Source organism: Salvelinus namaycush, chromosome 1 (genome assembly GCF_016432855.1).
Source record: "Salvelinus namaycush isolate Seneca chromosome 1, SaNama_1.0, whole genome shotgun sequence".
Lineage (NCBI taxonomy): Eukaryota > Metazoa > Chordata > Actinopteri > Salmoniformes > Salmonidae > Salvelinus > Salvelinus namaycush.
The window spans coordinates 20,155,636-20,178,918 of NC_052307.1; the positions used below are offsets into that span (position 1 = coordinate 20,155,636).

Genomic DNA, 23,283 nt, shown 5'->3' on the forward strand with positions numbered 1-23,283 from the left:
GTCCTCTCTGGTGCTTCAGACTGGCCACGAAGGAAAGGAGACAAGCAAAGGAAGTTAGATAAGGAAGCCATTATACTGACGTCATTTCACAGCGCCAGTTAGTTTTTTACACAATGCGCATGCTCATCCGCGCTGATCTTTGTTGTTACATTTCCAATATGGCGCTTAGTAAGACATTTGGACAAAAACCTGTCAAATTTCAGCTTGAAGAAGATGGGGATTATTATATGATTGGGTCAGAGGTTAGTATTTTCTTTGGTTATAGTATATTTTAAGATGAGTCATTTAGTGTAATTTAGCTATAGTATAACCAACGTTAGTTACGACGGTTTGGTGCGTTTGCTTGATAATTACCGGAGGTAACATTAGCACCTAGCCGAGGCGAGAGATAGCAGCTAACAGTAGCTAGCTTGTTGATAACAGTAACAGATGCTACCCTCGTAAGTTAGCTATAGCCAGTAAGCCCTTACATTTTCTCAATTTGCCGTTTTTGATTTTAGGTAGGAAATTACCTGCGTATGTTCAGAGGTTCCTTGTATAAGAGATACCCATCACTATGGAGGAAACTGGCATCAGTGGAGGAGCGGAAGAAAATAGTGGAATCATCACACGGTTAGTAACCAAGCTAGTTAGTTAATTACCATGAAACGATAACATGGGATAACGAAGGCATACTCTTGTAATGTGGTTAATTGTTAAGCACTTTCTTCACTTCTATCAGATCATGGTTACACAACCTTAGCTACCAGTGTGACCCTTCTGAAGGCATCAGAGGTAGAGGAGATCTTCGAAGGAAACGATGAGAAGTACAAAGCTATCTCCATCAGCACAGAGCCCCCAGCTTACCTCAGGTATTGTCATCAGCATTCTCTCATAAATGTTTTGCCTGGTCCTTGATGGTCTAGGTATTGTAGTCAATAAATCTTGTTTCATATATTTTCTTCACCTGTCACTGTGTCTGGTCTTGCCAACAGGGAGCAGAAGGGTAAGAGGAATAGTCAGTGGGTCCCCACGCTACCCAACAGCTCTCATCACCTGGATGCTGTCCCCTGCTCCACCACTATCAACCGCAGCCGCTTAGGCCGAGACAAGAAGAGGACCTTCCCTCTCTGGTGAGCCTGATTAAAACCTAAACCGCTGTCAGAACAGATGAACTCTGATGTAAAGGCCTATCACAGTCAATCATAATGTAAACAAAACTGTTTGAAACAATTTTTCAAATGTGTGACTTGTGTTACTGTTCTCTCTCCCATGCACAGCTTTGATGACCATGATCCTGCAGTGATCCATGAGAATGCCACCCAGTCTGAGGTTCTGGTTCCAATCCGACTGGACATGGAGATAGAGGGGCAGAAGCTTAGGGATGCTTTCACCTGGAATATGAACGGTAGGATTGCATTGTAGCTCTCAGTCTAAAACTGGTGTCCATAACGTTGGTATTTGAATCCCTTTATATCTCTTTAGTTTTCTAGAACAAAATAATTTAAACATGACAACGTTCTTGTCATCTTCTGCCCAACCACTTTTTCTTCTCAGTCCTAGTTCAAGTTCTCATGTCGTACATGCTGTTGTTCCTCAGAGAAGCTCATGACTCCTGAAATGTTTGCGGAGATCTTGTGTGACGACCTGGACCTGAACCCCTTGGCCTTTGTCCCGGCCATCGCCTCAGCCATCCGCCAGCAGATAGAGTCCTATCCCACAGACAGCATCCTGGACGAACAGACTGACCAGAGGGTCATCGTCAAGGTACAACCAAGATTGTTATGTTAACTTACTGTGTGTGCAACAATGTGGTGAGACCAGAGTTACAGAACTTAGTTACAGAAATCCTACCGTTCATATTCCAGGTGAAAGCATCTGATAATTAAAAGGTGCAATTTGTAGAAATAGCACCACCATTTCCTGGTTTCAAAAATATTCAAACATTCACCTGATTTTAGTTTGACACAACAATAAATGTATAGTGTAGAAAATCATTGTACCATCTAAACTGCTGTGAAATATATTTTGAATAACCAAAAATATTGTATTTATCTGTTTGAACCCGATGTAAAAAAAAGAAAAAAAGTATAAAGAAGCTAATATAAAACTTACGGAGGGGAATCATAGAAATATCACACAAAGGTCATGCCGCGTATCAGACTTGCTTTCAATGAGAATGGCAGATCTATAACTCGCATTTCTATCTGAAATCACATAATGGACCTTTAACTGATTAGTTAAAACATGATTTCTTATCTTTACCATAAGCTAAACATCCACGTTGGAAACATCTCGCTCGTGGACCAGTTTGAGTGGGATATGTCAGAAAGGGAGAACTCCCCAGAGAAGTTTGCCCTGAAACTGTGCTCGGAGCTGGGCCTAGGGGGAGAGTTTGTCACCACCATTGCTTACAGCATCCGAGGACAACTTAGTTGGCACCAGAGGACATACGCTTTCAGGTAATATATACAGATTGGTCTTCACACCCGAGACCCGATCCGGGACCCGAATTCTACATTTTCTCACAGGTCTGGGTCCAATCTGATATAATTACACATACCTGAGACCTGTGACAATCATAACGTGTTTCCCCTTAAGGACCCGTACAGAGCTGAACGCAACTGCTGCAGTAAAGAAAGAGAGAACTATATTTATGTTGTTGCTCTTGCTTTTCACGAGTGGCGTGTAGCTTGTTGTCGTCCGCCAATCATAAGTCATCAAAGCGGCACTGCAGTCATAGAGCCTCCGTGTGTGGCAAAATAAGTTAGGAGGTCTCTAATCGCTCAGCTCCGGATAATAAAGTAGCTTAAAAATGGGCTTTTATGCTGCTTCCCTCATTGGGATCGGACCGGGTCTGGATCCAACCGGGTCTATACGGAATGGGTCTCTAACATACAGTACCAGTCAAAAGTTTGAACACACCTACTCATTCAAGGGTTTTTCTTTATTTTTACTATTTTCCACATTGTCGAATAATAGTGAAGACATCAAAACTATGAAATAACACATGGAATAATGTAGTAACCAAAAAAGTGTTAAATAAATCTAAATATTTTATATTTGAGGTTCTTCAAAGTAGCCACCCAAGGTAGGGGTGGTATACAGAACATAGCCCTATTTGGTAAAAGACCAAGTCCATATTATGGCAAGAACAACTCAAATAAGCAAAGAGAAATGACAGTACATCATTAAGACATGAAGGTCAGTCAATACGGAAAATTAAGACATTTGAAAGTTTCTTCAAGTGCAGTCGCAAAAACCATCAAGCACTATGATGAAACTAGCTCTCATGAGGACTGCCACAGGAGAGGAAGACCCAGAGTTACCTTTGCTGCAGAGGAGATGTTCAATAGAATAACTGCACCTCAGATTGAAGCCCAAATAAATGCCTCAGAGTTCAAGTAACAGACACATCTGAACATCAACTGTTCAGAGGAGACGGTGTGAGTCAGGCCTTCATGGTCGAATTGCTGCAAAGAAACCACCACTAAAGGACATCAGTAAGAAGAGACCTTCTTGGGCCAAGAAACACAAGCAATGGACATTAGATCGGTGGAAATCTGTCCTTTGGTCTGATGAGTCCAAATTTGAGAGTTTTGGTTCCAACTGCCGTGTCTTTGTGAGACGCAGAGTAGGTGAACGGATGATCTCCGCATGTGTAGGTCCCACCGTGAAGCATGGAGGAGGTGTGATGGTGCTTTGCTGGTGACACTGTCAGTGATTTCTTTAGAATTCAAGGCACACTTATCCAGCATGGCTATCACAGCATTCTGCAGTGATACGTCATCCCATCTGGTTTGGGCTTAGTGGGACTATCATTTAGTTTTTCAACAGGACAATGACCCAAAACACACCTTTAGGCCATGTAAGGGCTATTTGACCAAGAGGGAGAGTGATGGAGTGCTGCATCAGATGACCTGGCCTCCACAATCACCTGACCTCAACCAAATTGAGATGATTTGGGATGAGTTGGACCGCAGAGTGAAGGAAAACCAGCCAACAAGTGCTCAGCATATGTGGGTACTCCTTCAAGACTGTTGGAAAAGCATTCATCATGAAGCTGGTTGAGAGAATGCCAAGAGTGTGCAAAGCTGTCAAGGCAAAGGGTGGCTACTTTGAAGAATCTTAAACATATCAAAAGATATTTTATATTTAACACTTTTTTGGGTTACTACATGATTCCATAGTTGATGTCTTCACTATTATTTTACAATGTAGAAAATAGTAAAAAATAAAGAAAACCCTTGAATGAGTACTGTATGTATAGCAAATACTCAAAGCTGAGCTGGTAAGAGGACTGATCTATCTCCAATAGTTTTTGTATTTGGGTGAAATGTAATAGACGTTCTTGACTTTGTAAAGTCTGTTTGTGAAGCAATGTATGAATTGGGTGAAAAGTAACTCCCCAGGCAGTAACACTGACCTCTGCTTCTGTTGGGCTCCAATCCTAAAATATCCCTTTCAGCAACATGCTATTTTCCTGTTTGGCTCTGTCTCATGGTTGTGCAAGTAATTTGTTGCGGCTCTTTGTCTCCTTGCAGTGAGAACCCGCTGCCCACGGTAGAGATAGCCATCCGGAACACAGGTGAAGCTGACCAGTGGTGCCCACTGCTGGAGACACTGACAGACGCAGAGATGGAGAAGAAGATCAGGGACCAGGATAGAAACACTCGGTGGGTGGTGCCGTGTTGGACTACTGTCCTAAAAATATACTTCATGATCTATAGACGGGTTGGTTGTTTAGCAACAAAACCGACGCCTGTGCAACTGTGGCAAAACAGACTGGGTGGGCTTAGATTGTTGACAACATGTAAACTATATTTTGTTTCCAATGTTTGTGTAAATTAATATTTTCAATAATGAGCACTTGTCTCTCAAATACATCGTTAGTTGTTGGTTAGCTCGCTAGCAAATTTTAGCCATATTAGCATAGACATCCAGTCAAAACAAGACATGGTATCAAGAACAAGCTGAAACAAGACCAATTTTCCCCATGCGGCAGCTTCTTGTCATTGACCAATTAGTGAACAAAAGATCAGATTTGGGCTGCCTGTCTAAATGCAAAGTTTGGTAAATGGAACTATCCACCTAGCTTCTGTTCATTCAATGAAATGTGTTTCTTGTGTCGTTACTGATATTGACTCTCCGTGTACATTTGCATTGCAGGCGCATGAGACGACTGGCAAACACGTGGTAGTTGATGCAAGAGGAATGTCTTGCTCCTTCAACAAGACCGACAGTAGGCCATTTGATGAAGTATGAGAGTGTTGGGACTTGCTATGCTAACAGCATTAACACAGGCATTGCTTCAGCCTGTTTACCAGAGCAGGTCCTCCTCTTCACCGATCACCTCAGCTCTCTACACAGCCTACGTCCCCTCCATGTGTTTATTTGAGCAAAGCTCCACCACAAACACCCCCTACAATGTGCTCCCTCCCCTTCCCCTGTGTGGTGAACCTGTTCCCACTTTGACCACTGACTCTTCTACCCACCCACAGAGGAGTGAAAAAACACAGGAAAACTCAGACAATATATTCTGTTATGTTGTATTTGTTGTCTTTTTGTACATTTGAATAATTCTTACAAAAATAAAAGTGAAATTATCTTGATTGCTTTTGATAAGTGTTATGTCTTTGTAAATTGCATTAAATCATAGTGACCATACAATCAAATGAAAGGTTATTAAACTAATTTAGGGAGTAAAAATAAGTTTGCTGCCTTATTACATAGTTGTTTTGCATGCTTTGTTCACGCTTACAACACCCGGCACAACCCAGTTGTTGGTGGTGTGCTAAGCCATTTCTATTTGGCAGCAGTGCGTCACCCACAAAGGCAATAGTTGGAAAGTGCAGACGGTGCAGGTTCCCTCGGTAACAGGATTCCAGATAGTCGGCAGATTTATGAATGAGTCGAGCAGCAGGTCAATAACAAAGACGAGGCAAGAATTTTGTTTGCACCTGTATTTAAAAGGTGTGATTCTGTTTGAAATGGCAAATGGTTGTGTGCCATTAGTACCACAGCCAGAAATGCATGTGGTGATGGAAAGGTTGCGATGCACATTGGCCTCTGATTGCATTTGACATTTCTAGTTACAACACTCGGTGAAAGAGAAGTCTGCAACAAACTCACTACGGTGGCTCCCAGTGGACACACTGAACTGTACAGATGGTACGTTGCTCCACTCTTCATCCACATCCCTCTGAGGAGTAAACCCTCTATCCACAGCTGGATGGCTTCTGGTTTCTTCAGTGGGGCTGGGAGTATTTCTTGAGTTTATATGGTCCCCATGCTACTGCCCCTGGTCATTGGGCTCCCCTCCGTCATGCCTAAACTCGCCAGCCTGCTCCTCAGGGAGTGGGAAGTAGCTGGGGTCTTCCTCTGGGGTGTCAAACACGGTTCGACTGCAACAACAAACAAGTGTGCATCAACTGACATTGCTTTGAAACATCAGACACTGAGGGATACTTTGAGGGGCCAGAGCCCAAATGTAACTTGAGAAAAGGGCAGAGTCACTAGTCAACAACACTATTGATATTGATACTCACAGAAGTTCTGGTGTCATCAGCAGCTTCCTGCCTCCAGGCTGGTTTGGAAACACATCTTCCAGAAAGTAGTAGATGTGTCCTACTCCGATTCCTGAGGTGGAGGAGCAAACCAGTAGCATTTACAGTTAATGACATGACTTCACAAAATAAATAGGCCTGGCAATGACTGACCTCATTGTTAAACATACAGGAACTGACAACACAATGTCCAGGGGGACACATTTGAGCCTATGCTCTGTAGATACAAGAGATAAACGGTTAAAGTAGGGGAAAACCCATGTTGTTCCTCACTGCCATCTCAGGGTATGTGTGAGACACATAACATACTGTACCTAGAAGGTCAACGACAATGGAATTGCCAAGCAGCAATGAGAATCCCATGAGCACCCAGGGCAGAAACGGTGCCTGGAAGTTCAGAAGGCCGAAGAAGTTCATGCGTATGTAAGGATTCCTTCTACTCCACACATACACCAGCATGATGGTGAATGCCTGGCCCAGGAAGAATAGGTTGGCAAAGAGGCCAAACAGCTGTGTAGACCTTCAAGTTAAAGACACCAGTAGAAACATAAGCTACACCTGCAATATGCCAACCTGAGAATATACCAGGTGAATAGACATGTAATTTCTCAAAACACATGGCAACCCATAAAATGTATTGCTGCCTATCACAATACAAAAACATACTAATACAATTTGACCTAGAACATTGCACAATAGAAGGAGGTTATTAACTGGAAAAACAACTGTAGACTACAATATATTATTCTTCAGGAATGCACAGTATGGCTACAGCTGTGACGGAACAGGGAACTGCTGGATGACATTTTTTACTTGAATACCTCGGTGCATTGGGTACATTGTGTCAGTTATAATGTAAAGGATACAGTCATGAGGACACCCCCAAACAGGAACATATATACGAAATCTGCAGTGCGGCCTCGGAAAGACCCTTCCTCCAGCATACGACAATAACGATACCTGTTTGTCTGGTAAAGGAAAGTAACCGCAATAACTCCAAAACAAAACAAACAATAGACATGGGTAAGAGGGAGCCACAAATGAATTAGGAACATTCCATTTGTTTTGAGTTCAGGATGACAAATATTGTATGTTTTTTTTCTAACATCTTTTGTAAAAACTAAATTGAGTTTTAGATTAATAGATTTCTTTTAAGATGTCCTGACAAAAGATACAGAAAGATGATGTTGAACAAAAAACTGAATCCAAGTGAGCCGAAAAAGAGGAAGTTGGTGATCAGTCGCCATATCTGCAAAACAGAGAGGGAAAACGCAAGTAATATTAAATGGACAGTTCACTCAAATTACAAAAGTTCACATTGGTTTCCTTATTCTGTAAGTAGTCTATGGACAAGTTATGACAGGGAAACTAATCCAAAACACAGATTGCTGTCATACCTTGTCCATACACTCTTAGAAAAAAGGGTTCCAAAAGGGTTATTTGGCTGTCCCCATAGGATAACCCTTTTTGGTTCCAGGTAGAACCCTCTGTGGAAAGGGATTTATACATGGACCCCAAAAGGATTCTAACTGGAACTAAAAGGGTTCTTCAAAAGGGCTATCCTATGTGGACAGCTGAAGAACCCTTTTAAGTTCTAGATAGCTCCTTTTTTTCTAAGAGTGTAGACTGCTTAGAGGGTAAGGAAACCTAAGTATAATTTTGTAATTTGTGTTTACTATCCCATTAAGTATGAGGTATACATTGTGTTTATTAACAGAGGTTCTCTCTTACCTGGTATCTTCTAATGATAAGGTCTGGGTTGAAATAAAGCTGAAATGGGGTGATTACCTCCAATTGCTACAACCCCAAAGAAAGATAATACATTGAATGTATGAATTCATCAGCAGACACAGTTACACTGTTTCAATATGGTATACCTTCAAATAACGTATAGTGAAAAAGTGTTATGTCCCTTGATTTGTTTTCTCTCATCTTTGAGTATCTGTATATTATTTCTAACCAAACACGCCAAAACATCCAGTGCACAGTCGGCGAGCTGTTTACTGCAAGCCTGCTGAAAAATAGATGCCACTCGTCAGTCGCTTACCACCGCTGCTGTAGTCAAAACGCAAGCTGTAGTGTACGCTCTGGTAACGGAAGGAATCTGGAAATATTCTTGAGTGAAGCTGTGAGCCATGGTCAGAAAAAAATTGTTTTTGCCTATGACGCTTTATACATTTGTTGATCCATTACGTCCGAGTACAACAGCGACGCACCTTTAACAGAGCAACATGAAAGCGACATTATAATAGTCATGGCACGCCCCTACTTATATTAGCCAATCAGACTATATATCTATCCGTCTATTTATTTATCTGATTCACAAAAATGGACAACGTACTTAAGCTTAAATATTTTATTTGTACCAAAACACAGTACATGATTAATATTTTTGTATTTGCATAGTAAATGTGACATTTGAGTAGAAAAACATGTTAAAACATAAAGATATGTAATCAGAACAGATGATGGCTATTTTAATTAAAGGACAATTATGTCTTGAAATGATTCTGAGCTCTATAGTCAACACCCAAAACGTTAGAAGAGATCTGCCACTGCCAGGCTGCAGCTATTGGCTGTCAAACACAATGACAAAAATATCACAAATACATATTTTACAGTAAAGCAGATATAATAATACTAATACTAATAATAACTTTATTTGTACAGCGCTTTTCAATACAAGTAACAAAGTGCTTCACATCATAAAATAATACAATAAAAGTACTAACAAAGAAACAAAGACAGGAGAAAGAATAGCTAATTAAAATAATTTAAATCGTACATTAAAAGCATCATTATAAAAGTGTGTCTTCAGCAGGGATTTAAAAAGAGCCACTGAATCTGCAGCCTGGTCTCCTCTGGCAGACCATTTCAAAGGCTAGGGGCCCTAATGGAAAATGCCCAGTCTCCTTTCGTTTTCAACCTACACTAGATTTTGGAATGGTCAATAGTGCCCTACCAGAGGATCTCAGGCTGCGTCCTGGCTAAGAAGAACAAACATATCAGTGCCCTGCACTTACAAAATGCAATGAATGGCCCTTCCAAAAAGTAACTTATCCTCATGGCTTAGATTCACATCATGCAGCACCAAGGATGGAACATTCCATCCCTTTGGACTGACTGAGAGCACCATGGATGGACCATTATTGAATTAAGTACAGCTATCTTAGAATGAACATAAATGTGACCGTGATAGCATACTTGATGTCATACAAGTAAGACTGTGAGTAAGTGTTCATAACTTTAGAGGACAAAAAGTGTCCCTGATTGTCAGTGATTTCCAGATTTAGCACCTTAATTAGTAAAAAGAAAAAGAAAAAAAGACTTCATAGAAAATTGCAGTGCCTTAAACATATTTCCCTTTAAGAAGAAAACAAACTGCAACATCTCTGGAGTAAATTAGACATCACGATACAGTTACTAACCTCCTGCAGATGGCACTGTCTTCTCAGCCCACGGTCTTTACCAACGCCTCTTCTGACCGTACACTCTTGCAAAGGGTTCTACATTGAATCCAAAATGGTTCTACTTGGAACCAACAAGGGTTCTACCTGGAACCAACAAGGGTCCTTCAAAGGGTTCTCCTATGGGGACAGCCAAAGAACCTTTTAAGGTTCTAGATAGCACCAGAACGTAAAACCCAACCCAGCAACAAATAAATACAACTATATAGCTGCACATGAAGTCCAAACTCTGAGGAAACATTTGAATTTGTGTTTTCCTGAGAAGAAAAAAGGATCTAGTCCATTCAGTGTTAAGATAATGAGTAAACAAAAACATATTTGAGGAATAGCAAACATTTTGTGGAAATCACTCAAGTGAAGTAATAAAGTCTTCACCTAAATCATTTGTCTCTGGTCTTGTTACGCAAAATGGTCTTGTTCCCCAAAATGCACAACATTATAACGTTGTATTTGAAAGGACCATAAGGACAAGAGCATGGTTGGACTTGACTTGGACTTGAATTTGATCTTGAGAGCATTATCACATAATGATATTCATACATTTCTGCAACCAAAGAAGTCCATGTGAAAATAGCGAGGATACCCCTGTAGTGAATTCATCTCCACAGGATCAAACTTCCAGTACTGCCTCCCTCTGATAAAGTGGGCATAGCCTGTCAATGGGAAAAAAATCTATTCATCAATACAATTCAATAATTATCCTATGATCTAACTTTTCAATGTCGGACTCACTCCCAAATTGAGGTGATTAGGTGATTCACTCATAATATTACCATATTGGTCCTTGAAGGCTGCGTCTACATCACTGGGGATGCCGCGCCAGTCCTGCATGTTGCGAGGGTAGATAGAGTCGACGCGGTTCTCCTTGGGGCTAAACCTCCAGTAGCTGCCTGACTTGAATAAGTAGGTGTTGTAGTTGTTGTCCTGGCCCCAGCGCAGAGCTGCCTGGATGTGGGAGACTGACAGGCCGAGGCTCTGCACAGAGTCTGGCCCTGTGATCTGTCTCTCTGCATCAAACACCCAGTAGCTTTGACCTGCAATAGCGAGCGCGAGAGCGAGAGAGAGAGCGAGAGCGAGAGCGAGAGCGAGAGTGAGAGCGAAAGCGAGAGAGAGAGAGAGAGAGAGAGAGAGAGAGAACATCATACAGTAGATGCCCCTGCTGTGGCCCAGCAGGGATCTGGGCTATGTTTTTATAGTTTCCATAACTCTTGGCTATTCAACACTCTTGTCACTCTTGACATGCCCTACTTAAAGTTGCAGAATAACACTTTTCTGGCTAACCAAAAAGTTCATAAAGCTATAATGCAGTTTTTTTCCTGCTTGTCTGCCTACATGTATGTTAACCTGTTTGTTTTCAACTTGGGGCTTACCTAATCCTACACTTATAAAATATAACTAACCACAGCACAATATCTCTGTCACCCACCTTGAAAGAACCAGATATTCCCTGATTGGTCTTCAAAGGCTGCATCAATACTCTCTGGAATCCCCCGCCAATGGCGGGATGCCAGCGCGGGGTAGCCTGCTTCCAGCCGCCCCTCCCGAATGCGCCACACATAGCGTGACTTAAAGAAAAACAGCTCTCCGCGAATCATAGACACAGCATCGAAGTCTGTCTGGCAGGCGTCAGGCTGGAGACAGAAAGAGGACCACTAGACTCTTAGAAGAAACTGTGCTATCTAGAACCAATAAGGGTTGTTCAGCTGTCCCCATAGGAGAACCCTTTGAAGAACCCTTTTTATTTCCAGGTAGAACCCTTTTGGTTTCCATATAGAATCCTTTCCACAGCTGGTTCTACATGGAACCAAAAAGGGTTCTACCTGGAACCAAAAAGGGTTCTACCTGGAACCAAAAAGGGTTCTCCTCTGGGGACAGCAGAAGAATCCTTCTGAAACCCTTTTTTCTAAGAGTGTAGTGTATTTCCATACTGTCATATCATGTTTATTCTTGTGTGGCTAGTATCTCAGTTGTATTGTGTGTCTTATATTGTTATTATTTGCCTGTGTAGCACCTCCAAAGAAAAATATGGCGAGATTAACACTCACAATACTACTAATGATCTCATTGGTATCTGTGGTGATTTGTGGCAGTGGTTGGGGTGGAGATGGGGGCTGGACATGTGGACGAGGGCCATACAGGTATTGGATCCCCAGCTTGTCATCCTCGCTCAGCTCCAGGGGATAGGAGAAGCTGTAATAGGGGGACATCACTGCGCCCGGTTCCTGGGAGTGCTGCAGGCCAAGAACATGCCCGAACTCATGAGCAGCCACTTGGAGGAGGTCTGTGCCTGTAGTAGAGTCAGGGCGAGGGTCACACCTCCAGGGATAATACACTACAACCGTAGAAATACCTCCTGACTTTACTAATTTTACATAGAGCTCTATGTAAATCAACTCTCCATATTTCCTGCATGTTCCCTGCCAAGAAAACACTCACCCATGTAGTTGCCAAGGGACCACGCCTCATCATAGTCAAAATGGATGTCGCCCTCCCTGTGGGTCTTGGGGAAGAAGGCATGGGCTAGAATGCCCCCAGGGCCGTCAAAGGGCAGGTTATCTCCATGCCAGTAACTACAGAAGAGATCCATATCAGGGCAGGTTATCTCCATGCCAGTAACTACAGTAGAGATTCATATCAGGGCAGGTTATCTCCATGCCAGTATCTACAGTAGAGATCCATATCAGGAAAGAGCTGGCTGAGCAGTAACTTAAAGTCTGACATTTGCATACACATAATGTACACACATGCGTACCTAGTGAAGTCAATGACAATGTCAGCCTTTCCACTGCTGACCTCAGTGAATGTGAGGGGTGTGACCTCAGTCCACACTCTCAGGGCTTCCAGCAGGACACGCCGCACTTTGTCTTCACTCATCTGCCAGGGGAAACGAACCACTCTGAGGAAGAAAGATGTATAGATATAAACAGATATAAATCAGAGAACGTAAACTCCACGCACACATGCACACACACACACCATAGTCTGTAGCCTGTAGAAACACACCAGAGACCACCAGCCTTGTTGCATACCTAGAACCTCCCTCTCATTTGATATCTAACCATCAAATCAACAGATATGTGTGCTGTTACATAGACCCTCAGGCTCTGTAAAATAACAGTGTATCATAGTCCTGTTCCTTCCCATTTACTTAATCTGCAAAGTCTCATTAGCCCATCATGGCTTCCCCTCTCCTCTCTCTGAACGGCTTCTTAAATTCCATTGCATTTTGATAAAGAACAGCCACAATGAGAGGAACCAGGGTAGACACAGACAAAGAGGCAGCAGCCAGTCGACAGACAGCCCAGCCCAGACAATCCATACAGTGAGTCTCAGAAGGAGGAAAAGTAATACCATAAAAGCTACTTTATGACCAAAACAGGAGACTAATGATGGATAGAGTAACACTGGATTCTGAACATACAGTACCTTTCCCACCAGTACAGGCAAATATGCACCAAAACAGGATACAAATTCTATTTCCTTTGTTGGGACCAAGTCCATCTCTAAATACAAGCTGTACACGAGTGTGGTTATGCTATAATAATAATAATAATAACAATAATAATAATAACATTATTATCCTTACTTGTAGGTGAGGTCAGTTTTCTCCAAGCGCCCCCCAAACAGGACAAAGCGTTTCTGCCTGTGTCTCCCCCTGTAGATGACATCCTTCAGTGTGGGGTAGTCAGGGACGCCACACCGGGGGCGGTTAGACTCCTCAGTGTTGTTAGTTACCAGTGCTGCTCTTACAGGGTCTCCTATGGCCAAGGCGGTGTCTTTGAGTGTGTCCTGAGGATGGGCCACTCTTCCTCTCTTCTTTAGGTCATGGAGATCAAACCTCTGGAGCCATCCCTTTGAAACAGCAGGATCATGAGCAACATTTATTAGATAACATGTTTACAAAAGTGTCACTTATAAGGATGAACATCTTTAATTAAAACGCATTAGAAAACAATAGATTTGGTGCAAATATGTATCCTAATGCATTGTACTTTTTTGAAATCCATGCATGCACTGACATTGCCTTAAAGGGAAATGTTTAAACAAATTCTACTTCACATTCATCATCTCCAGCACCACCCTAACATCAACATATGTGAAAATGGTGCGTTCCTATGTTTTGTAGTAAAATAGATAGAGAAAGATTAGTAGACAATTAGTAGGCAGTTAGTAGGCAATGCCTACTCACAATTGGTAAAAATCACACGATGCACACCGATGATGTCATTGGAAACACTTATATTTCTCTATCTATTGTACTACAAAACATAGAAACGCACAATTTTCACATATGTTGATATTGGGGTGGTGCTGGAGATTATGAATATGAAGTTGAAAAAATGTGAAGTGTCCCTTTAACATGATTGCTAGTATCTCTGAGAGTGGGAGTATGAGAGGTCAACAATAACTGGAAATAAATAAACAAAAAAAAATTGCCCGTCAGAGAGTGTTTTCCCTTGTTGACTTGGAGTGGGCTTGTAGCTTACTTTACTGTCAGTTATCATTACACATAGGAACTATTACAGTAAATATCCCCCTGCAGAACCCAGAGGAAATTACTTTGCTCATCACCTCCTACCTCAAGCATAAATTACACAGAGGAGAAATACTGTCAGTGGCACAGCGTCTCCATGGCTTTTTGAAGTTGTACAATTCAATGCCTTTTACAGCTTTGCAATTCAGGAAGCATTAGGGTGCTCTCATGATCACATAAGTCTTTACATTTCCTCTGACACTGCTACTGTAAAACACATTGGATTTCTTAATGCACTAAGAACACGAGGATGTAGCGTATTCGACACTCTTAGAAAAAAGGGTTCCAAAAGGGTTCTTCTGCTGTGCCCATAGGAGAACCCTTTTTGGTTCCAGGTAAGAACCCGTTTTGGTTTCAGGTAGAACCCCTTCGGGTTCCAAATAGAACCCTCTGTGGAAAGGGTTGTACATGGAACCCAAAAGGGTTCTCCTATGGCAGGGTTCAACCAAATGGCGGCCTGCGGGCCGGGTGGTTTTATTAGGCCCCCCAAGTTTTCTGAGTAAAAGAAAAAAAATCATTGTGGAATTTCATTGTTGGACATAAAAGGCTGTAAAAACAACAGGAAATCAGCTCCAAGTGATTTTAATTTAAGAATTCCCATGCATAATAGAGAGACATGTGACCGTATACAAATGTAAGCTAGGTTTGAAATGATTATGTTTCGGTCTAACATTATATCTGTTTGGGCTTCTTGCGGTCAATTTGCAGTCTACAAAATATTTGTAATTATGTGCAGGCCCTCCTTCCATCCGCTCCAGAAGAAATCGGCCCGCGGCTGAATCTAGTTCATGATCGCTGTCCTATTGGGATATCCGAATAACCCTTTAAGGTTCTAGATAGCAAATATTTTTCTAAGAGTGTAGCATATTCTAGATGAACGATAATCAGACATAAGTCCTAATCATTCTGTCATTGTGTCAAGCCAGCCCTCCCTCTGGTAGCCTACTGCTTTGTGAGGCTTTAGTGTTGTGGAGTTGTGGGATAATGGGAACAATGCCCAGCAGGATTCGTGGAATGTGCTCCAGACCTCAAAACGAGAGGGCCTTACCCTGAGTTATGTGCCCCAATCAAGGAAGAAACACTAGGCAGCAGAACTCTCAGTCATTCTGCCTGCATTTCACATTTGTAATTTAACCCTAATATATGGATCTTGGGCTTACACTCTAATCTAGTTTGGCAATAAGATGTATACCCAACTGCATGAGAATGGGAGTGTGGGCTATCTACAGTGCATTGTAAAGCGTGGCTAACAAGCAGGAGGAGTGTGCACTCAACATATTTCAAAAAGGGAAATGAGAAGAGAAATTAGTGCTGTTGACAAGTTGCTGACAATAACACCCTCCCATCTGTCAAATGGATCAGTCTAGCCCCTGAGGTGAGAGAAAGCACAGCTCCTCCCCTCAGATTGCCAACAGGGTAATGGCCAAAGTTCACTTCCATGGTGTCACAGGGGTTGAACCATGAACTTATGAAAGCTTTGACTGTCCTCAAATTGCCTGTCTTTGTTTACATTTACGGCTGTACTGCATATGCTCTTCTACATGTATGTCCACTGAGCAGACAGTCTGGACACATATTTAAACTTGTGCATATGCTGTGTATACCCAACACGTGGTGTTCAGTTGTGTCTTCTGTGCTTTCACTGCTCTGGCTGGGACTCAACAACAGCGGCTTGAGATTCCTAGATTGTCACGACTTCCGCCAAAGTCGGTCCCTCTCCTTGTTCGGGCGGCGTTCGGCGGTCGACGTCACCGGCCTTCTAGCCATCGCCGATCCACTTTTCATTTTCCATTTGTTTTGTCTTTGTCTTACACACCTGGTTTCAATCCCCCAATTACTTGTTCATTATTTAACCCTCTGTTCCCCCATGTTTGTTTGTGAGTAATTGTTTATTGTATTGCGGTCCGTATTTGTGGCCTTGTATTTATACGACGTGTATTGTGATATATTTGAGTAAAATTGCTTTCATTACTCATATCTGCTGTCCTGCGCCTGACTCATCTCACCAGCTACACACAGACGCATTACAGAATTACTCACCTCCGAATGGAGTCAGCAAGAGCAGACGCCCTCCCTGTGGCGGTAGAGGAGCGCATCCAGCAGCACGCGACCATGTTGCAACGTCTGGGCACCGCCATGGATCGCGTTCTGCAGACGATGGATTGTTGGGAGAGAGGAGGAGGTCGTCCAGCGCCTTCACCAGCCCCACTACAGCAGGCCCCACTGTCCACCCCTCCTTCACCCGGTCCCAGCGGGATTCGGCTTGCGCTCCCGAGGGAGTATGATGGGACGGCTGCCGGATGCCAGGGGTTCCTACTCCAGCTGGAGCTCTACCTGGCGACCGTCCACCCGGCTCCTTCGGGATGTGAGAGCGTGTCTGCCCTCGTCTCCTGCCTCTTAGGAAAAGCCCTGGAGTGAGCCAACGCCGTATGGAGTGAAGGAGACGTAATGGACCATTACGCAGGTGAACGTCTGTTCCACCTGAGGCAGGGGACGAGGAGCGCGCAGGATTTCGCTTTGGACTTCCGGACCCTGGCCACCAGCGTGAGATGGAACGACAGGGCCCTGACCGATCACTACCGGTGCAGTCTGCGCGAGGACGTTCGTCGGGAGTTGGCCTGCCGAGACACCACCCTCACGTTGGACCAGCTGGTGGATCTGTCCATCCGGCTGGACAACCTGCTGGCTGCCTGCGGACGTCCAGTTTGGTGCCTGTCAGTTCCATCCCTCAGCACCTCCGCTCCGACGCCCATGGAGCTGGGAGGTGCTGCACTTAGGGTGACCAGAGGAGGGGCCATTCCCTGCACCATCTGTGGCCGCAGAGGGCACACTGCTGTTCGGTGCTGGGGAGGTTCCTCAGGGAGTCGAGGCAGCAGGCAGGGCACTATCGTGTCATCCCAGGTGAGTCGGCACCAGGCTCACCCAGAGCCCCCTGTTGCTCACATGTATGTGTTTATTACATTTCCTGAGTTTCCCCCGCATTCCCAGCATAAGGCGCTCGTAGATTCAGGCGCAGCTGGGAATTTTGTTGACCGTTCATTTGCTCATAGTTTAGGGACCGCCCTTGTTCCTGTGGATATGCCCTTCCCTGTGCACGCCCTAGATAGTCGACCATTAGGGTCAGGGCTGATTAGGGAGGCCACCGCTCCACTAAGCATGGTTATGCAGGAGGGTCACAAGGAGAGAATCAGTCTCTTCCTTATTGATTCTCCTGCGTTTCCCGTGGTGCAGGGTAGCCTGGTTGGCCTGTCATGACCCCACTATTGCGTGGCAACAGAGGGCTCTCAAGGGGTGGTCACGAGAGTCCTCAGGGAGGTGTGTAGGAGTTTCCATCGGTGCGACTACGGTGGAAAGTCCAGACCAGGTCTCCACCGTGCGCATCCCCTCAGAATATGCCGATTTGGCTTTCGCCTTCTGTAAGAAGAAGGTGACTCAATTACCACCCCATCGATGGGGGGATTGTGCGATAAATCTCCTGGTAGACGCAGCACTTCCCAGGAGTCACGTGTATCCTCTGTCACAGGAGGAGACGGCGGCTATGGAAACATATGTCTCCGAATCCCTGGGGCAGGGATACATTCGGCCCTCCACTTCACCTGCCTCCTCAAGTTTATTTTTTGTGAAGAAGAAGGATGGGGTCTGCGCCGTGTATTGACTATCGAGGTATCAATCAGATCACAGTGAGGTACAGCTACCTCATCGTCAGTGCGATCGAGTCAATGCACGGGGCGCGCTTCTTCACAAAATTGGATCTCAGGAGCGCTTACAACCTGGTGCGTATCCGGGAGGGGGACGAGTGGAAGACGGCATTTAGTACCACCTCAGGGCACTATGAGTACCTCGTCATGCCGTACGGGTTGATGAATGCTCCATCAGTCTTCCAGGCCTTTGTTGACGAGATTTCCCGGGATCTGCACGGGCAGGGTGTAGTGGTGTATATCGACGACATTCTGATATACTCCGCTACACACGCCGAGCATGTGTCCCTGGTGCGCAGGGTGCTTGGTCGACTGTTGGAGCATGACCTGTACGTCAAGGCTGAGAAATGTCTGTTCTTCCAACAGTCCATCTCCTTCCTAGGGTACTGCATTTCCACTTCAGGGGTGGAGATGGAGAGTGACCGCATTTCAGCCGTGCGGTAAAGGAAGTGCAGCGGTTTATAGGGTTTGCCAACTACTACCGGAGGTTTATCCGGGGTTTTGGTCAGGTAGCGGCTTCCATTACCTCACTGCTGAAGGGGGGACCGGTACGACTGCAGTGGTCGGCTGAGGCGGACAGGGCTTTTGGTCACCTGAAGGCTCTGTTTACCTCGGCTCCCGTGCTGGCTCATCCGGATCCCTCTTTGGCGTTCATAGTGGAGGTGGACGCGTCCGAGGCTGGGATAGGAGCCGTGCTCTCTCAGTGCTCGGGCACGTCACCAAAGCTCCGCCCCTGTGCTTTCTTTTCGAAGAAGCTCAGCCCGGCGGAGCGAAACTATGATGTGGGGGACCGGGAGCTGTTGGCTGTTGTCAAGGCTCTGAAGGCATGGAGACATTGGCTTGAGGGGGCTAAACACCCTTTCCTCATCTGGACTGATCACCGCAATCTGGAGTACATCCAGGCGGCGAGGAGACTGAACCCTCGCCAGGCAAGGTTGGCCATGTTCTTTACCCGTTTTGTTTTCACTCTGTCCTACAGACCAGGTTCCCAGAACGCTAAGGCAGACGCACTGTCCCGGGTGTATGACACAGAGGAGCGGTCCATGGATCACACTCCCATAATTCCGGCCTCTTGCCTGGTGGCACCGTTGGTGTGGGAGCTGGACGCGGACATCGAGCGGGCGTTACGCACAGAGCCCACTCCCCCCCAGTGTCCAGCTGGGCGCCTGTACGTTCCGTCTGCTGTCCGTGACCGTTTGATCTATTGGGCCCACACGTCACCCTCCTCTGGACATCCTGGCATCGGTCGGACGGTGCGTTGCCTTAGTGGGAAGTACTGGTGGTCCACCTTGGCCAAGGACGTGAGGGTTTATGTTTCCTCCTGCTTGGTGTGCGCCCAGTGCAAGGCTCCCAGGCACCTGCCCAGAGGGAAATTACAACCCCTACCCGTTCCACAACGGCCGTGGTCGCACCTGTCGGTGGACTTCTTGACGGATCTTCCTCCCTCACAGGGCAACACCACGATCTTGGTCGTTGTGGATCGGTTTTCTAAGTCCTGCCGTCTCCTCCCTTTGCCCGGTCTCCCTACGGCCCTACAGACTGCGGAGGCCCTGTTCACTCACGTCTTCCGGCACTACAGGGTGCTTGAGGACATAGTCTCTGATCGGGGTCCCCAGTTCACGTCCAGGGTCTGGAGAGCGTTCATGGAACGTCTGTCCTGCGCCTGACTCATCTCACCAGCTACACACAGACGCATTACATAGATGACCACTCTGGGTAGTAGAGCCATTGGAGGAGCAGAGTTCCCCAGACAATATTGACTTGTCTGCAGCCGCCTTGTGTGTTCTCACATCATCTGAGAGCAGACAGAGGATATCCTTATAGGAGTCTCTGGCACAGTGTTTCTCAGCTAAGCCCTGGGAGACACAGTCAGTCCATCATCTTCTGTCCTGCTGACTATGCAAGATGCCCATTTACGAAGTAGTTCACCCTCCAAAAGAGGCCTCTAGGTGACTCAGGATATGTTTTATCATTGTGTTTGTGAACCAACGTGTTTTGGGAGGGGGATCCATTACATGTATGGACACATCTAGCTTCTGGTTACAGTGATGACAAGATCTGTGAGTCACTGCAGTGGAGTGACAGTGTGGTATTCAAAGAGCACAACTCAACATGTCTGTACAAGTATACAAGTATCCTAAAGCCTAGACATTATAACATGTGGTCATTCTGTCAGTTCTTGTAAGAATTTGTAAAAAGGAGGACACTTAAACCCTTTCATATAGGAACAATACTAGAGGACATTGTCTCCAAACGGAGCAACCTGGTAATGTTTACACAATGCATCAGATATGGTCTTGATTTGGAGAGGGTATGTATACTACTGAGTAAATACAGACAAACTGTTTCACTATAACAGGATAGAAGATTCAACTGATGAGGTGAAAGATAGATGCACCACTATCAACACATGCCTCCTTATCCTCCTTAATCCAATACATCAGCCACAATCAGTAACACCAGGCAATGGAAGATAGGTTACAAATCTCCTGGGTTCTTACTGTGCTCTCTTATCTTTCCCGGCAAACAAACTTCCTCCCCTGAGACCTCAGGCTTCCAGATTCTCTGTCTGCCGAGCAGAGAATCAGGGGGATAATGCCACCCTCACCTTGCATGACCTGATCACACATTAACTGGGTTTAGTGACCTGCTGTGACTTAATTCAATATGTGGATGCTATGGGAACTGAGGCTAGTCATCTCTGATGTCACTTCCAGTCTCATGGGTGTCTGGCAGTCAGTTTGGCCAGAGGACAGAACTAATGGAGCAAAACAGGAAGAAAAACCAAGGGACATGGCTTTTATTCACAAAGGGATATCCAAACATTGAGCCCATCGTATTATTTTCCCTCCATTTTCCCTGTGAGAGCAAACAGGCACTGTGTTTCCTGACCCAGATACAGAGAAACTTGTCCCTGCTTGTATAATCACTAACTCTTTTGTCAACAATGGGAAACAAATTGACAAAACTATAGATTATGCTTTCCAGTTCAGTTAACAACTAGACATAACAATTAATTATTATTTGTATGTGTTGCCATCGCAGCTGCAAGTAATTTCAGTAAAGGAAGAGAGTAGAAACTAAACGAACAACTTTTCCTCCATGGCATTGAGGGGACGTTTGTCATACTTGGTCCTTCATACAGTTGGTTTACAGTAGGCTACCTCAGACATTCTCAAATGAATGAGTTTGGATTTTTTCCAGTTTTCATCAAGAAGCCGATAATCTCTGTCATTGAGGCAGTAGGCTAATATTGCAAGTTATCCGCAATATATAATCTGAAACATCAATTTGGACAATAAAACACCCCCAATGGCAATGTGGAGCTTCCCTCTTTATCCTCTCATTCACAGAGTTGTTGACAAAATGTCTTTACAGACCAGTTATTATCATTTCCTGCCCTGCGGAGACAAGAACTCAATTACCTTCTCTATTTACCACACGCCCAGACCCTGCCGGACTTTCAGTTGTGCCATGTTAGCACAAATGTTACATATCAGATCAATTAACATTGCATGAAGGTTGAAAATAAAAGCCTTTTTGATGTCAGTGTTGATGTTGTGGCAGTGGCTCTGTGAAGTTTCTAAATGCCACATTACTTAGACTTAGTCCCATCCTGGGAGGGTTATGTGTTTGACAGATACATATTTTTGTTTAGGATTAATGAGGCAGTGTTTAAAGGGCAAATCAGCAATTTAAACAATATTAAAGCGTCTCCCAGCCCTGTTTCGGTAAAAAGCTGAGGGACGGGCTGGAAACATGTAACCACTCTCAAATTCATAGACAGAGCTATGAATGTAAGGACTGATCATCCTTGACATCAAATGGTAGTTTTAACCATGTTTTGAGGCTATATAGTGTTTGTTTACATTTACTTTGTTAACAAACATTCAAGTGAAACAAGCTTATATTTTAGGGTTTGATCGGGTACCTTAATCTAAGCTCATAAGTCATTTATAAATGATATTCTTCAAAAATCAATGGATACATATCACAACTGTATAAATCCAAAAATGGATGTAGCAACTGCTGATTGCCACTTTAAAATATTATGTTGTAATATACTCATTTCATATCGGTCATCTTCGAAAGATATGACACTTTGTCCTCTGCACAGGTTCATCATCTTAACACTAAGTATTGACATAGAGCCCTTCTAATAATATTGAGCATAAAATCTACAAGATTATTTGTTTTGACAGATGGGTTTAAAATATTTAGCAGGTTGGTGTCAGTCAACCAGGGCGAAGCATAATCATAACTGTAAGCAAGCACACTGTAGTGTGGGTATAGCACACTGAACATTCGAAAAAGCCTGGAAAACTGGGATTCACAACTAAGAAAACTTTTCTGCACTCTCATGTGTGCATGATTTGAAATAGCAGGTGAATTGGGAATGCACGAATAATAGTTGGCAGTGACTTGCAACACCGATGAAACTTCCAGTAATTACACTATCAAGCTATTTGTGTCTGCTGAAAGATATTATCAAACAAAGAAAAGGTAATACAACTAAAGTATTCTGCACTCACCGGCGTCGCTTTGTACCTGATTGCTTCGGGCACTGGCGAACAATGCATGCTTCGGAGGCATTGCAGCGTAAAGACGCAAGATAGGACAGAAGTCTGCATCATTATCATCATCTTCTGGACCCGTGGACAGCTTTCTTCAGCTTTCTCTTCAGCCTGAAAAGTGACGGCGCAGCTTCTTGTGGGCTCTTATATAGGTTCTGATTCTTTGTTCTTTCTTCAAATACGCGTTTTATAGCCTGGACTCTGGAGTGATAATACCACCCGCAACAACGTACCATTTAACCCATTTTGTGCTGCGCTAACATGGATTTTTTGGATTCAAAACGGATGATCTACCTGCAATGGACAGAAAAGGAAACTAATGCATTTTCTCTTTGGAAAAAATTACTTATGTGAAACTCAAATGTGTTATTCATCAGTAAATATTTCAAGAACGCTATTGAAGGTTTTGGTTTATTTTTGGATTGATATTAATACGCGTATGGCTATTCATTTCAGCCAACTGAT

The 23,283-nt window shown here is 44.2% G+C and overlaps 3 protein-coding genes across 3 annotated transcripts; 1 reads left to right on the forward strand and 2 right to left on the reverse strand.

The window, feature by feature from the left end:
* The first annotated feature begins 143 nt into the window (after positions 1-143).
* Positions 144-5,591, forward strand: LOC120060419 (SWI/SNF-related matrix-associated actin-dependent regulator of chromatin subfamily B member 1). Its single transcript, XM_039009768.1, has 9 exons — positions 144-242; positions 501-612; positions 722-851; positions 975-1,112; positions 1,260-1,387; positions 1,580-1,746; positions 2,251-2,441; positions 4,524-4,655; positions 5,149-5,591. Exons 1-9 carry the CDS (start codon positions 159-161, stop codon positions 5,177-5,179), a joined length of 1,113 nt encoding a protein of 370 aa, XP_038865696.1. The 5' UTR covers positions 144-158; the 3' UTR covers positions 5,180-5,591.
* Positions 5,513-8,794, reverse strand: derl3 (derlin 3). Its single transcript, XM_039009893.1, has 7 exons — positions 8,593-8,794; positions 8,277-8,342; positions 7,721-7,794; positions 7,412-7,505; positions 6,860-7,055; positions 6,528-6,618; positions 5,513-6,383 (listed from the first exon to the last, which is right to left on the reverse strand). Exons 1-7 carry the CDS (start codon positions 8,680-8,682, stop codon positions 6,272-6,274), a joined length of 723 nt encoding a protein of 240 aa, XP_038865821.1. The 5' UTR covers positions 8,683-8,794; the 3' UTR covers positions 5,513-6,271.
* A 92-nt stretch (positions 8,795-8,886) lies between these two features.
* Positions 8,887-23,066, reverse strand: LOC120060584 (stromelysin-3-like). The gene is made up of 8 exons (XM_039009994.1): positions 22,777-23,066; positions 13,599-13,864; positions 12,765-12,908; positions 12,449-12,582; positions 12,058-12,299; positions 11,439-11,643; positions 10,786-11,046; positions 8,887-10,665 (listed from the first exon to the last, which is right to left on the reverse strand). The coding sequence occupies exons 1-8, from the start codon at positions 22,885-22,887 to the stop codon at positions 10,547-10,549; spliced, it is 1,482 nt and encodes a 493-aa protein (XP_038865922.1). The 5' UTR covers positions 22,888-23,066; the 3' UTR covers positions 8,887-10,546.
* Between the last annotated feature and the right edge of the window lie 217 nt (positions 23,067-23,283).

What these genes read in the sequence shown, in the direction of transcription:
- LOC120060584 (XM_039009994.1), bottom strand. Translation starts at nt 22,887, where the DNA reads ATGATGATAATGATGCAGACTTCTGTCCTATCTTGCGTCTTTACGCTG. An exon ending in TCAGGTACAAAGCGACGCCG is followed by an intron (nt 13,865 to 22,776) that starts GTGAGTGCAGAA and finishes GCTGTTTCAAAG; the next exon opens with GGATGGCTCCAGAGGTTTGA. An exon ending in AAAACTGACCTCACCTACAA is followed by an intron (nt 12,909 to 13,598) that starts GTAAGGATAATA and finishes TTTCTTCCTCAG; the next exon opens with AGTGGTTCGTTTCCCCTGGC.
- LOC120060419 (XM_039009768.1), top strand. Translation starts at nt 159, where the DNA reads ATGGCGCTTAGTAAGACATTTGGACAAAAACCTGTCAAATTTCAGCTT. An exon ending in AATAGTGGAATCATCACACG is followed by an intron (nt 613 to 721) that starts GTTAGTAACCAA and finishes CACTTCTATCAG; the next exon opens with ATCATGGTTACACAACCTTA. An exon ending in CAGAGGACATACGCTTTCAG is followed by an intron (nt 2,442 to 4,523) that starts GTAATATATACA and finishes GTCTCCTTGCAG; the next exon opens with TGAGAACCCGCTGCCCACGG.
- derl3 (XM_039009893.1), bottom strand. Translation starts at nt 8,682, where the DNA reads ATGGCTCACAGCTTCACTCAAGAATATTTCCAGATTCCTTCCGTTACC. An exon ending in TTATCATTAGAAGATACCAG is followed by an intron (nt 7,795 to 8,276) that starts GTAAGAGAGAAC and finishes TCTGTTTTGCAG; the next exon opens with ATATGGCGACTGATCACCAA. An exon ending in CTGATGACACCAGAACTTCT is followed by an intron (nt 6,384 to 6,527) that starts GTGAGTATCAAT and finishes TTGTTGTTGCAG; the next exon opens with TCGAACCGTGTTTGACACCC.